The sequence below is a fragment of the Pelmatolapia mariae genome, linkage group LG15 (assembly GCF_036321145.2).
Source record: "Pelmatolapia mariae isolate MD_Pm_ZW linkage group LG15, Pm_UMD_F_2, whole genome shotgun sequence".
Classification (NCBI taxonomy): Eukaryota; Metazoa; Chordata; class Actinopteri; order Cichliformes; family Cichlidae; genus Pelmatolapia; species Pelmatolapia mariae.
Window position 1 is genome coordinate 15,851,112 of NC_086240.1, and position 14,553 is coordinate 15,865,664.

At 38.4% G+C, this 14,553-nt stretch overlaps 1 protein-coding gene across 1 annotated transcript in view; it reads left to right on the forward strand.

Annotated features, from left to right (window-relative positions):
- Positions 1-14,553, forward strand: part of ppp2r5a (protein phosphatase 2, regulatory subunit B', alpha isoform) — a 56,922-nt gene that overhangs the window by 38,293 nt on the left and 4,076 nt on the right. Inside the window, exons 3-11 of the mRNA XM_063495109.1 lie at positions 283-384; positions 501-593; positions 7,919-8,049; positions 11,144-11,203; positions 12,111-12,219; positions 12,542-12,595; positions 12,757-12,807; positions 12,898-13,017; positions 14,400-14,527. Coding sequence (XP_063351179.1) covers positions 283-384; positions 501-593; positions 7,919-8,049; positions 11,144-11,203; positions 12,111-12,219; positions 12,542-12,595; positions 12,757-12,807; positions 12,898-13,017; positions 14,400-14,527 — 848 coding nt within the window. The remainder of the gene's footprint in view (positions 1-282; positions 385-500; positions 594-7,918; positions 8,050-11,143; positions 11,204-12,110; positions 12,220-12,541; positions 12,596-12,756; positions 12,808-12,897; positions 13,018-14,399; positions 14,528-14,553) is intronic.

The window sequence follows — 14,553 nt, forward strand, 5'->3', positions numbered from 1 at the left end:
CCATGATATTTCGGTTAAAAAATAATCATGTTAAACAATCAACAACCTACCTGAACGCCTTTCTCTACTGCTCTTTTAGCTGGCCTGATCTCATCACTAAGATCTTATCTCTCCAATCAGGCCATACAGCAGTGGACTATAGAGTTTATAGTCATAGTAACAGATTTTGAATAAGGCTACAGGTAGCTAGTATCAGGAAACTAAATGCACCATTGGTTAAACACAACAAAACTTTCATTTGGTTTGTTTTTAAGTTAATGAATCTCTCCCTTTCCCATGCAGATCTGCACCAATATTTTCCGGGTTCTCCCACCAAGTGACAATCCGGATTTTGACCCAGAAGAGGATGAGCCCACTCTGGAAGCTGCATGGCCTCACATACAAGTAAGGATCTTGTGTTTCACTCTCTGTTTTGAACCTCTCTGATTTAATACTTTTGTGTCACAACCTCTGCAAAATGCATATTCCTATTTAAATTGGAATTTTTCTTGATATTCCAGCTGGTCTATGAGTTTCTTCTGCGCTTCTTGGAGAATCCAGACTTCCAGCCCAGCATTGCAAAGAGATATATTGATCAGAAGTTTGTTCTGCAGGTGGGTTTTTGTTTGTTGAAAAGAAGGTGCATTGAATTATTCTTTTTATTTATTTTACTGATTGCAAGTAGTTGTGGAGACCTGCTGCTTTGATGTGATTTCATAGGTTACCTGATGGGAGGCAACCTGTCTCCAAACTTTCATTGTCCAACTTAGACTGACTGCAGATGCTTTCAGGCTTCAATTGAATCCAATTGCTAATTTGGCTCCATTCAGTGGAAGACTGATAGCACACTGACTTTGTGTTACTGCCATTTTGACACAAAAAAGTCCCTTCAAAGATGGAAACTGGCCTGCAGACCTTTTTTAAAGCAAGACGTCTTCAAAGAAATCATTTCCAAAGCAGCAACGTCTAAAGTGGTTCAAGAGTTGGCAACACTAGAAGAAAAGGAGCAGTCTCCAACCACTGTTTTCATTAGTGTAGTTGTAATATTAAAGGCCTTTGATTATTTTTAGGTATGTGTGCCCTCCAAAGAGCACTTCAGACAACTTTCATAATGATGATGATGTAAATAAGCAGTTTCTAAATTACCATACCACGACCAGGTTATAGGGATTTCACAAAAAGAAGAAATTGTGTGTTTAGGTCAATAAATTAAAACCAGACAAGATAACATAAACCTTTGTGAACGTTATGTGTGGAGCATTGCTACAACACAACAAATGCAGCTTTTAGCAGTTCACAAAAAATGATGGTAACCTTTCTTGATGAACATTTTTCTGATGTTTATATAAAGTTCACTGATTTCTCTCCGCTTCTATGTTATTGACCAGCACATATTAGACAAAATGAAAGTGCCATTGTGTTTTAAGTCTTTTAGCAATAGTTTGGTCCTTGATAATTATTTATTTGCTTTGTTATTTAGCATATTCACGTTATAATTCGAAATGAACTTCCTTTGATGCGCTCAGTCTAGAGGTAGGGTAGGTTGGGTACCTGATCTCTGCTCAGCTGAGAGGTATGAGACTCTGGGGCAAATCCAGGAGAGCATTTCTCTGGGAATGTTTGAGAGTACCTCGCTGCAAAAAGAGGTGGAGAAGGAGGAAGAATGGACACTTATAATTTTTTCTGCTAATTGTTACAGGTGGTGTCTCATCTTACTGGAGATTGTGTGCGTGATTAAACATAACAAGAGTCATTAAAGCCCATTGTGATGTGTTTTGGGAGTTTACAGGCTTACAGTGCTCTCTGTAGATGAATCAGACTGTTAATATGTTGCAGCTCGTCTCCATGTGTCCTGGATCTGTACCCACCTACTGCAGGAATGTTTCACTTCTTGCGAAGCAGCAACTGAAAGGAACCACAAGGTCTGGAATGCTGGCTGGGGCACATCCGAGGTGCCTGCTCTGACTTTCCATGATGCGAGTGTGTCGTTTGTGAGCTTTAAATAGCTGCCAGTTGTTTACTCTTCAGGAAAGCGTACTGTGGTTGAAGCATAGAGTGTGGGATGGATGTATGGGTGGTAGTAAAGGCAAGGCTTTGTTAGCCCTTAGCATAATACACACACAGCATTAGACTGGGTATTCAAAGATACTTCTAAGGTGCTCATGAAACACAGAAGAGGCTTGGAGAGCTAGAGGAGGAGATAGAGGTTCATTAGCTTTGGCCAAGAATATTTTCTCTCTGGAAGGAAACACATGATCAAAATTATGAGCTTCCAAGACCACACCAGGAAAAATTCTAATTTTTGTCTCTTATACTGATAAAACTTTTTTCCTTTGTACTTTGAACCAGTAGCCGTTACACCTTAGTTACATACCTACCTAAAATAAACCCTGCAGTTAATTTGCACTCTATTAATATTTCACATGTTTCTATTATTGCATCACTGAACGTCCACACCCATTTCACCCGTTAAAATGGGTGTGGACTATACAGAAAATGAAACACAGCAGTTTAGAGTGAGGGGGAAAAACAAACTGATAAAAAGAAATGCATGTAATGCTAACTGTTAGCTTGTGGTTGGAAAATTTGGGGAGTGCAGTTCCTTATGACTGAATTCTGCCGATCTTCTTGCCCCGGTGGTATGGTGTTTCAGTGTGTTCGTTTGGGCTTTTCTGTTACATCTTTACATGTTTTCCCTGTACTTGCGTGGTTTACAGCGTTCTGTCATAATTCAGTCATGGTGGGTAGGTTAATTGGTGATTGTAAATTGATTTTGTGTAGGGATGTAAGACTATATGGCTGTCTGTTTCTCTGTGCAACTCCTGTAATCGATTTGCAATATGTCCAGAATGTAACCAGACTATTGCTCGTGGCTCGCAGTTCAGTGACTTGATAGATGGTTACATTCATAGCTTATTTATGAGGAGTTTGATAGTATCTGTCGTATTTCCTCATTGCTTTTGTGTTTTCACCCTAATGGAAAAAAAACACTCAGGTCAAAAAAATATGCACAACTCGGCCCTGTTTAAATGCTTGTAAATTGTTGAAATTAGAAAGAAGGAAGGCATAAATTTTGTAATATTCTCAGCATTTTGCATATTGGAAACAATATATAATAAGATGTTAAGAACTGTTAATTTAACATGGTTAGATTTATAGTAGTTAACTGACAAAGTAATTCCTCAGCCTGGTGTAGCAGAGCAAAGTAAGGTGGTTAACCCAAGGAGCCATGCCACAGCATTTCTGCAGTAGACTGAAGGTGGAAAAACTGAGACATGTTGGAAGAAAGTGTGCCGATTTTTCACAAACATCGCAGGGTCATCATCTTCATTTAACTTCTAAAGTTTTCATCGTCACCTGGCAAACACAAAATCAGTCAGAATTAAACACAAGTGCTTTGTGACAATCAACCAACACCTACGGCATGGTATGTAACCAGTTAGAGGTTGCTAAAAATGGCAAGCAGAACCCCCTCTTAGATGTCAAAATAGTGCAAGTGTACCAAAACTGAAAGTGAGAGTTCTGCAAAAGCACCAAATCCTGAAGAAGAGTAAACAATACTCAGAAAAAAGCCCTAAAATAAAACGATCTCATGTAATGTCCCAACTGTAAAAGCAAACAATAACCAGGTAGTTAGTAAAAACAATAGGATTTGCCAACGTGACATACATGAAATAGTTTGTATTTTTACAGTCTTAAACAACCCGTTAGCCTTCTAAGATCAAGTTAGCCTGGGTGAGTTTGAAGCAACACATACTGTGATAATGGAGAAGCCAAGCTGTGTCCCCTGTCTAGAACCCCAATTTTAAAGAAGTAAGAATACTGTGAAAAAAAATCTAATAGACCCATATGTTACTCACAGTAGAACATAGTGCAAATGTAAAATGTTTTCTGAGATATTTTAATATTTCTAGAAAAATATGAACTTATGAAATTGATGGCTAGCAAGACATTTCAAAAAAGCCTGGATGTGGGCAGTGAAAAGAAGGCAGGGAAATAGAACATGTTTTCTGTGTTATGTTTACAAATCCTTGTATTCTGCTTTTGTGCCAAGTTTTTTGGGGGAATTGGGCTTGCAACTGCCTCCTGACTGGAGGAGTCATTTCAACAGATATTTTAACAGAATATTTGGAGCTTCATGCTACAGTGGTGTCAGTTCATTGTGACATTTGGCACAGCTACATCATAAATCATCTTTTTATGGCTCAACTACAGCTGCATTTATGATCTCAGATCTAAAAGTGTTGATAATATTTAATATTTTTTTTAATTTATATTTGGCGCTACCTTTGATTAAAATCGCATGTGACAATGTGATTTGATGTTTTTAATCGCACACAAAAGTGTGGTCATCTTAAATAACCAAAACAGCTTGTGAATACAGATGGACTAATTGTTTGAAGAGTCCTCTCACCACGGGTCACAGGCAGGAGGCAGATGGCCAGAGGAGAGGAGGAGGCACTAATTAAAGAAGTGAGAGAAACCTCAAGTATGAGCATGGTGCAATAATATGATATCCCTGTTAGCGGCTACGCGTTGCTGTTTATTTGACAATCAATGAGGACCTCCAAAACGCCCAAAAACTGAAGTCACATCTGCTAACACAGGGTGCCGTGTCATTCTCATGCAGTACAGCTGAGCCTTTAATGTGACATTGTCCAGTCAGTGTCAGTGAGTGCCTGAGGTTTTATACGCAAATAGAAAGCTGTTGTTTCACTTGAAAGTCATTGCAGTCAGTTTTTAACTCATCTTGCATGTACAGTATGTCTCTGTTCACGTTGTCTCAGTATACCTGGACAAGTCTATCAGAGGGGCCCAGTTTTTTTAACATGTACTCTAAATTCAGTAATAACTGGTTTTCATGGTTGTCATCTGTGCAGACTTATAATATTGGCATATATTCCTTTACATATTCAGTGGTTAATGAAATCATATCTGATGTAGACGTCCCTTTTTTTTGTGAAAAAATACTCCTGATGACTTTATCCAGTGTGTCACCCTGTCATTGTTTAATATTGATATTACCTAAGGCACAAATAATATATCTGAATAGCATGATTTCATTTCATTAAAAAAAACCCTCCAATGTTCACATCCACATAACATTTTGTCACCACTGATAGTCGACCTGTGGTGATAAAGTTCAGCTGAGAGATCCGAGCGATTAATTTTCTGTCAATCAAGTTATTGTTTCAGCTCTGCTGCTGCTCCGACCCCCTCGGGGTATTTTCATGGAAACGACTAATCACTGTTTTGGCTTCGGCTTATAAATAAAATATTTAGTTACAGTTACATAAGTTAACATTTTTTCATAACATACATTTATCAAGTAAACATTAGAAAGTGTTGGTGGATAACCTTTGAAAATGACTCCTGACAAATTGAGTTACTTCATCACTTTGATGGAGAAATTTTGTAACTCTAGTAGGTGCTATGAAGCAGTCCTGCTTTAAAGAAATCAGCACAACATCCTGCAGATATTTTGGATAGCTACTTTGGAATTAGTGTGTCGATTTTCTGCGATTTATGTATATTTTATAAATTTGTACTCCACTGAATCCTCACCGTAGTGAGTCATGTTTGCAGTTATGCATGTGTGCTGTGTGTGCCTTGTTATGTGAAACTGTTAAAATTGGACTCGGGCCGAAGAAATCCTGAACAACAGAAAAGAGAAACGACTTCAGAAACAACTGAGTCTGTACATATTAGGGGAAAGCTAGATGTGCCGTTGGTCCTATTCTCCCCCAAACACTGCTGGGGTGTGGCTGCAGAGGAGGTTACCCCACTTTAGCAGTGCTAGCCACCCCACATAAAGCACAATGCATGACCCAAAAGCAAAAATCAATCAATAACAGTTAGACTCAAAAGCGACAAATTTAATCTCCACTTTTTGACTTTTTTCTCAAGATTTTGACTTTAGCTATTCTTAACATTACACAAAATATAAACTCTATAATATGTAAAGGTATCCATTAGTTGAATATCTTGCATTAAGTACATTAACCAGCTGGTGAAGGTGCTGGAAAACTAATTTTAGACCTCCTGTTTTCTCAGCATCCTGCTGAAAGTGGTCTGACCAGTTACTTTCCTTTCAAAATAAGTCAAAGTAAATTAAACCTAACAAAACTTTCATGATCTCTAGTTTGTCTGTTGTATCTCATGTTTAATTGTAATATATACAGCTAAAAGTTTGAAACAAACTGGGAAATATGGGAATGACCAGGATGTGCTCTGATGAACCAGAGGAAAGCCTAATAGCTAGCTGCTCATTTGCAGCATAGAGAAAGTGGTTGTGCCGTTAAACAGCCAGATTTTTGGTTCAGAGCTGAATGAATGTGAATCAGCACCGTGCAGAAGAACAACATGTGAAACCCTTTTTCTGGATATAGTTAAAAATAGATGTCAGCTCTGTCACCAAGGTGCTGATGACATGCTAGTGGAAGATGAGTGCCATACCCTGAAGCTGATCGGAGCCTAAAAACACTCGATTCGAACTCGGTGGCATCGGCTTGGCTCCCTTCAACAGTATTGTTATAATGAGTCATCACATGTTAATGCAAGTGGCTGCTTTACACCAGGGCTCTCAAATCTGTTTAAATGATAGAGAATTCACTCTCACATGCTCTGTGCTTGTTAGATAAGATGTTGGTAGCTGGTTAAGCACCTCCTGTGTTATCTCTTATGTATATATGTTTGCATAATTTAAGGTGACAGCTGGCTCAGTGAATGTAAGTCACTTTAATCTGTTTTTAATAATAAGATGTGTCAAGAGACAATGTGGCAGTGTGAAACAGTCACTTGATGCGATGAAAGCCATGAAGAATTATACACCTCTCCCTTTCTTTACACAGAGTGGGTCTGCTGCTTTACCCTGTGAGCAGTTTGACTGTAAACTGACCCTTTTTTTGTGAGGAGTACCTGCTCGGCACCAGACAACATACAGAAATAGCAAGTTAATTACCTAATCATAAGCAGTATGTCAGTTGATGGCCACTACGACGACATATGATTTTTAGAATTATGACTATGACAGCGTTGGATTTCTTTCACCAGAAGTGAACATCTTTGGATGAGTGGGTAGACTTTAAGTTAGCCACCTTGAGTAGCGATGTGCTGCTGAATGCAGTTAAGCGTGCACTATTTTTGGCCATCAGGAGTACTGTGGAGTGTATCCAGAAGGATCCTTTATTAACTGAACACCTTTCTTACTTCCAGCTTGTCATATGATGCAAAAATTAAGATGAGCAAGAACGAAACAATTACCCAGCTCACTTTCCCCCTGCTCAAAATGATACACGGAAATAAACAGTTCCCTAGAATCTAAAAATACTGTCCAGCACTAATAATCTGTATGGGTGCAATGCACAAGCACACACATAGCTCTGCTAGTTAATGTTAAGTAACATACTAGAACTTCACTCAACAAAACACGCGCACACACAGAATGAAGAAGTCCAGTTTAATGATGGGGGCTCCAGCTATATCAGGACAGCTTTTGATCTGTGTGGCCACGCCCCTAACTCGGTTCTCCAGGGGGAAAAAATGCTGTTATGAAACTATCCAAAACACAAGCTTTGCATTTTTATTTTTATTTTTTTAAAGCTGTACACAGCCAAGAGGTACACAGAACTACTATCACAGTGTGTGATCTTCACAATATTTCAGTATTAAGAAAAAGCATTACATATTTATGAAATACAAAATTGAGCCACACTGCACACCAGAGGCAGTGTATTGAGTGAGTCATATAGTAGTTGCAATCATAGTGAGATGAAATGCGTCATGAACTAAACTCAAAAGATGACTGATTATATCTTACCGTGACTATTATTAATCACGGCACAGCTTTTGTGTCCAACCAGTGACGACCACCAACCGACCTTCAGAAGGCCTAATAATACTGTGCTAAGTGTTCAAGTGTTTCTCTTTGTCTTTATAGTTGCTGGAGCTGTTTGACAGTGAGGACCCAAGGGAGCGGGACTTTCTAAAGACCATCCTGCATCGAATTTATGGAAAGTTCCTGGGATTGCGGGCCTTCATCAGGAAGCAGATTAACAACATTTTCTTGCGGTGAGTTAACAGCAGGTAGAAAACGTGTCTTAGTTCATATTGTTTTTCTTTCATGTGGTTTTAAAGAACATGTGGCAGAAAATCACCAAAAAATACACCAATTAAGCAGTAACCACAAGCAAACAAGAGGTTGGTTTTAATGATCAGAAATAAGTTATCTTAAATATATGCACATCGGTCATTCATGTGTGTAGTCACCTCCCAGAGGCCCATTTTGAGCTGGGAAAATCCCTGTAATCAGAATGTCTCTAGATCCAAACACCTGTTCCCTGTATTTGTTTTTACCTGTCATTAGCCAGTTGCTCTGAGTTAGACTAGAGGCTTGGCCTTCTGGGACAGAAACCAACAGGCAGTAGCTTCCCATGAAGTACGTAGTCTTACACAAGAACTTTCTCGGGGGACTAAGCTTTTGTTTCAACCCGATAAGCCAGTCACTAAATTTAGTTAAGGTAACAAAAAGTCTTTTGGGATATAATGCAAATTAAGGGCATATAAAATAGACCTAAGAGCATCTATGACTTATTATGTATTGTCTTTTTAAGATAATTTTTGTTATACTTACAACTTATAAACTGTGAGAAGAAAAAGAAGAAAGGATAAAGTTTAACAACTGTTAATGGATAAATTTGAACAGGTGTTTTATAGCACTTCACTAGCCCAGTTTGATCTCTAGTGAGTTGGGCCAGGAAAGCAGCTGCACTGTAAACCCCAAAAGCAACTACATTTTGTTTTGTTTTGTTTTTTTGTTTTTAAACACAGACATAAAAATAAAGTATTTCCAATTTTATATCTGATTTAAACAACGTTTTGAGATCTGATATTTTTCTCTACAGTTTCAAGAATAGGAATGGTTATCTTTCTTTACTTTATCTTGTGTAGTATTGGGAAAAACGCAAAATCATGAATTTTACAGAGCCAATCAGTGGGCTCAGTTGGGTCCTCTGGTAGGCTGAATGTTTTAAGCCGCTACTTCTATTAAATCTTCATTTATTTCTGACTAAACAAAACAAGAAGAGGCACAAAACCAATACAAACCTGTTTTGAGTTGTCTTATTCCCTCATTAGATATTGTTTTGGCCTCCTCTCCTTAAAGGTTCTTCCATATAAGTTCGACCAAATATGAAAAAAGTTCCCACCTGATCCCCAAACAAATGACGCTAGATGGCCTCCCTTCCCTGAGCCTGGTTCTGCTGGAATTTCTTCCTATTAATAGGGAGTTTTTCCTTCCCACTGTCACCAAAGCGCTTGCTCATAGGGAATCATCTCATTGTTGGGGTTTCTCTGTATTATTGTAGGGTCTTAACCTTACAATATAAAGCACCTTGAGGCAACTGTTGTTGTGATTTGGCACCATACAAATTAAATTAAATGGAATTGAGTTTAAAATTGAACAAATTAAAAAATGTACTTGCATACTATGAACATTTTCTGCGCTACATTATGTGGTGATGTATTCCCCTCTAACACCATGATATGTTGAGGGGTTTATTAAATTTGGTGAGAGTCTTGGTTTATTTGGTACTGCACTTCTGTCAGTGATGCAAATTCATCATCTGACTGTTAACGAGAAGATACGGACAGCCGTACGGACAACCCCCTGGGTTCGTCAGCAGAGACTTTACATTACAATTCACCGAGTGCACACCCCAGGCTTTAAGCAGACTTCAAAGAAGTGCAACAGGAATGACTTCTCGACCATCTTTACTCCAGCTCTCCACGTCTGCAGCAGAGGTTTAAGGTTTATATCTCACAGAATAAGCTGTCCCCAATAAAGTCAAATAAATATTCTTCTGACAAAGTATTACAGCAGTATACAACAAACTTATTAGAACCAAACAACAGCTACCCTAAATTAAACATTTTAGAAATACCAAAATCATGTTGTGTAATGGTTAATTTACCTATATGCACAAGCTCTTTAATCAAAATTATATTTTTAATTGCTAAAATATAATTATTGTTGTTGTCCATGAATTTTTAAATTAGCTGTTTTATTTATTTAAAAAAAAAAAAGAAAGAAAAGAAAGAAAAAAAGCAGAAAAATAGTAAAGCAAATTTTTTTTTTTTTTTTAAATTAAGATACCAAATTGCAGCAATTAATTCCTGAACATGCACATTATTTTTATTGGCTGAATGTTATGTTTGACTAACTTTTCAGAGAAGTCCAGTGTGTCAGCTCAAATTTGGATATATTAAAAAACTTAAAGTTAAGTTTATTTGCGTAATAAATACAATTTTTAGTTTTGAGCAAGTTTTTTGATAGATTTTTGAAAAACTGATGAGCACTGTGTTCAGTCCTTTCTTTTAAGTTTTAGTGTTTCTGGTCTGTTCAGTTGACCACCTCTTGCACAAAGTGAGCTAAAGTCTTCACTCAGATTCACTCCAGGCCTTAAACACCAGGAGAAGTAAAACGGTTCAGTTGGAGGTGTCACTTACTCCCGGCAGCAGTGTGTTATGTCCTTACTGCTCCTGTTGCTGCGTGACAATGAGCTTCAGATGATTGAAACAGGGGACACTTGATGTCATTTCCAACAGGCAAGGTGGCAAAACGGGTGCACCCACTTTGACCATCTGCCATAGCAGGATAAAAATAGTGCCACAGTTGTCAGGCTCTGTCTGTACATACCAGAGCTGCACAGCTAGATGGAAATGTGTTACCAAACAGAGGAGCTAAATGATGCATGGATCATTTACTTACATAAGAGCCTCCCAGTGTGAAGCCAAATATGTTTGATTTTTCCAAATAATTATTCATTCCCTGCATAGATTAGACTTAAAGAATTAGCTTTTTCCTTTTGGCCGCAAGTGTGCAGGCGATGCCTGTTTTCTGTGGGTTTATTTTTAGGCTCCAATCATAAATTAGCTAATTATAAAGGCTATGATGGTATAACTTTGTAGTATTCTTGATTAGGAATCATGAAATATCAGCGTAATGGTACTTACCCAACTTGGATCCCAAATCAGAGTGATAGCATTTGAAAGGAGCGCAGCGTTGGGAGCGGTGCTAATCAATTGTTCTGATCAGGGTGCTCTGCTTTCACAGTTGTGACGCGTTTGATAATTTCCATCGTCAATGTGTTTGCTGCTGTTCCAGGTTCATATATGAAACCGAACACTTCAATGGAGTTGCTGAACTGTTAGAGATCCTGGGAAGGTGAGTGACAAAATGTTGTGTGATGTAAAGTTACACAGTACTGTACACTAAAGCTGATCATCAGACTCGTTTATTAAACTATGAATTGAATGAAATTGTAACTTGTAAGAAGGATTTCTTTGTTATATAAGATGTTAAACTCAAAATTATCCCCAATTCATAATAACCACTACTCTTCCTATAGTATTGGTCATAGTTTAGTCACACTTACAGTGATCAGCTAATGGGTTTTCATCAAAATTGTGCTCAAGGTCAAGGTCACATACAACATAACCTGCATGCAATTCCTTGATCCTGATGTGTTGAACAACAATTTTAGCAAAGTCATTAACATCATTTTCTCCGTGTTGATAAATTGTGCATGAAAAATCATAGAAATAGTCATGAAATGCTAAATGATGTTATATCTTGAAATATTGTATGTTGCATATTACCTGATAGAAGGTGGTGATCGTGGAGGGAGTGATCCTATTGATTGACTCCCACACTACAAAGGTGTGGTTGTGACCTCACATTAGTAAAACGATGATGTGATGGTTTGCTCACATATTTTCCTGCTCAATATGGCCGTGGTTAATACTGACCATGCAGTCATAGCACTCCTGAACTCAGACACCCTCAGTTGGTAGTGAATGAGATTAATTTGACCTGGTCATAACTTTTGAGCCCACTTGGACGTCTCACTGGGTTTTAATCCTCATTGGTTTGTGCAATACAGCCAACCAGTGACAAGAAAACGCATCACTATCTTGTGTAGTTACAATAACCTGCGAGTTAGTTTTACTTGTTAATGTTGAGGTAAAAGGCTCTTCAGGCCTTTTTAAAGCCATGCTCTGCTCTTTTCTCACAGTTTATGCTGCTGTTTTGTGTGTAATCTAACGTTGTCCTGCTGTTTCTCTGTTTGCAGTATCATCAACGGGTTTGCATTGCCTCTGAAAGCCGAGCACAAGCAGTTTCTGATGAAGGTGCTCATCCCGTTACACACAGCTAAAGGATTGGCTCTTTTTCATGCCCAGGTAGAGGAAACTCTTCACCATATCCTGGAAACATTATTGGGGGTTTTGATTTGTGTCATTGCACAGAAACTGTTAGACTGTTTATAGCTGAATTATGCAGCTGCTTGTCTCAGGAGGATTAAGCAAGGCGATGGTGTAATCTCTGTACTGCAGCACCTTCTAGTGGCTTGGAAATTAAAATACTTATTTAAGAATTCACTGCTTTGTTCAACACAGTGGGGATTAATTAAAATAATTATATTATTTTCAAATGGTGTGATGCCTACTTTGTCTGATGCAATTTTTGGGTTTGTTTGTGTTTATTTTTATCTGTGCTCCTCAGCTTGCCTACTGCGTGGTGCAGTTCTTGGAGAAGGATCCTACGCTTACAGAGCCGGTACTTTTTTTTCCCTTAAACATTTCTCCCACTGAAAGCACAAAGACTAGGCGCTATATTTGTCTACCCTGCAGAGAAATGTGTTGTGGATGCTAAAAGCTGCCCACTCAAATTGACACGAGAGAGAAAAACTCAAGGAATATTCTGTTTCTTTTTCAAAGGTGATCCGTGGTCTGCTGAAATTTTGGCCTAAAACCTGCAGCCAGAAAGAGGTAGACTGCATGTCTACAAATAGACAACACATTTAAAAATCTGTATGCTGTCAGCCACATTTCAATATTCTGCACCTCCTGTCCAATTAGGTGATGTTTCTGGGCGAAATTGAAGAGATTCTGGATGTCATCGAACCAACGCAGTTCAAGAAGATCCAGGAGCCACTATTCAAGCAGATCTCCAAATGTGTGACCAATCCACATTTTCAGGTATGCTTTTAAAAATATTGCAGTATAAAAGTTTATCTTTAAAGCTGTTTTTCACACACGAAATGTTGTTAAAATCTGGTCAGATTATGGTCCAAAGGTGGTGTTGCTCATATGAAGTACAGGTCTCTGCGCCCAACATGTTCTTACTACAGGAAGTACTGTTTCAGGGTTGAGGGCCAGCACATTAAAGAAAAAGTGCATCAAACATTTTTTGATGGTAGTGGTGGTTTGTGTTAGTAATTTTGTATTTTGCTGATTTATAGTTTATTAATCATTAGTTAGATGCTGTTAATATTTCAGTTAATTCAGTTTTATTTCTGTAGCACCAGTTTACTACAGCAATTGTCTCATAGCTCTTTTTATTGAAAGCTAAAGACACTACATTTGAGGGAAAACCCCAACAATCAGGTAGCCCCCTATGATCAGCACTTGGTGACCGTGGGGAGAAAAAACCTTTAACACGAAAAGACTTCCTGTATCACCCGACTGGGTTATGGGCAGCAATATCTTTTAACTGGCTGGTGAATGAGGGGAAAGTGAAAAGAGAAACATAGAGCAAAAGAACACAAGCTAGGAGACAGAAAACATTTAGGACATGTAAACACAATGCTAGTTATAATACCAGAAAGTAGTTACATCCCCTGGAAACCGAAGCCAATAGCAGCTTAACTAAGGGATGTTTCAGGGTGATTTAATTCTGCCGGTTAATTCTGTGACCCCAGCTGTGGTTGTTCAGTAATGGAAGGCTTAAATCACTATGTTTCGCAAGAACAGGAGTTAAATATTGAAGAGAAATGCTCAGATGGTCTTGTTCTGTGTTTCTGTAGTGTAACATGAACCGCTAGTACAGTAGTTAATGCTTTACTTATCACAAGCCACACAAACTGTTTCCTTTGAGAACCGTGGCTCTGTTTAGTTTAGTCAGGGCAGGAAGCAGGACACTCGATGACCACTTGAAAGCTACGAAAATCACCAGACTGTTTTCTTTAATTGTCTCACAAAGACCGTGCATAAACCTTGCTGCTGAATGAATGAATCGAATGTCTGATAAAATTGTGTTGAACATTTGCATTTGCGTTCTTTGATTCAACCTATAGGCTGCAGTGCACATGTAAAAGTGGTGTAAAACCCTTAATGAAATAAGAAAACTGAATTATGTTTAGCCTGAAGTGTCTTATAAACCAACAGCTTTTCTCGTGTTATCATGATTGCTACATAGAAGTTACCCATGTAAAGCTGAATTTATGCAAGAGGTACATGTCTGAAAGGGCTTTGGTCCCCTACTTTCTGAGCATCATTACCATAACACTTCCAAAATCCAGTCAGCTTTCATTGTTTTATTTTTTTAAACTGGAGTTTTTCTTCTTTCTCTGTGTTTGCAGGTAGCAGAGCGGGCGCTCTACTTCTGGAATAACGAGTACATCCTCAGCCTCATCGAAGAGAACATCGACAAGATCCTTCCCATCATGTTTGGCAGCCTGTACAGAATCTCCAAAGAACACTGGAATCCGTATGTACCGTGACTGCTGCACGCTA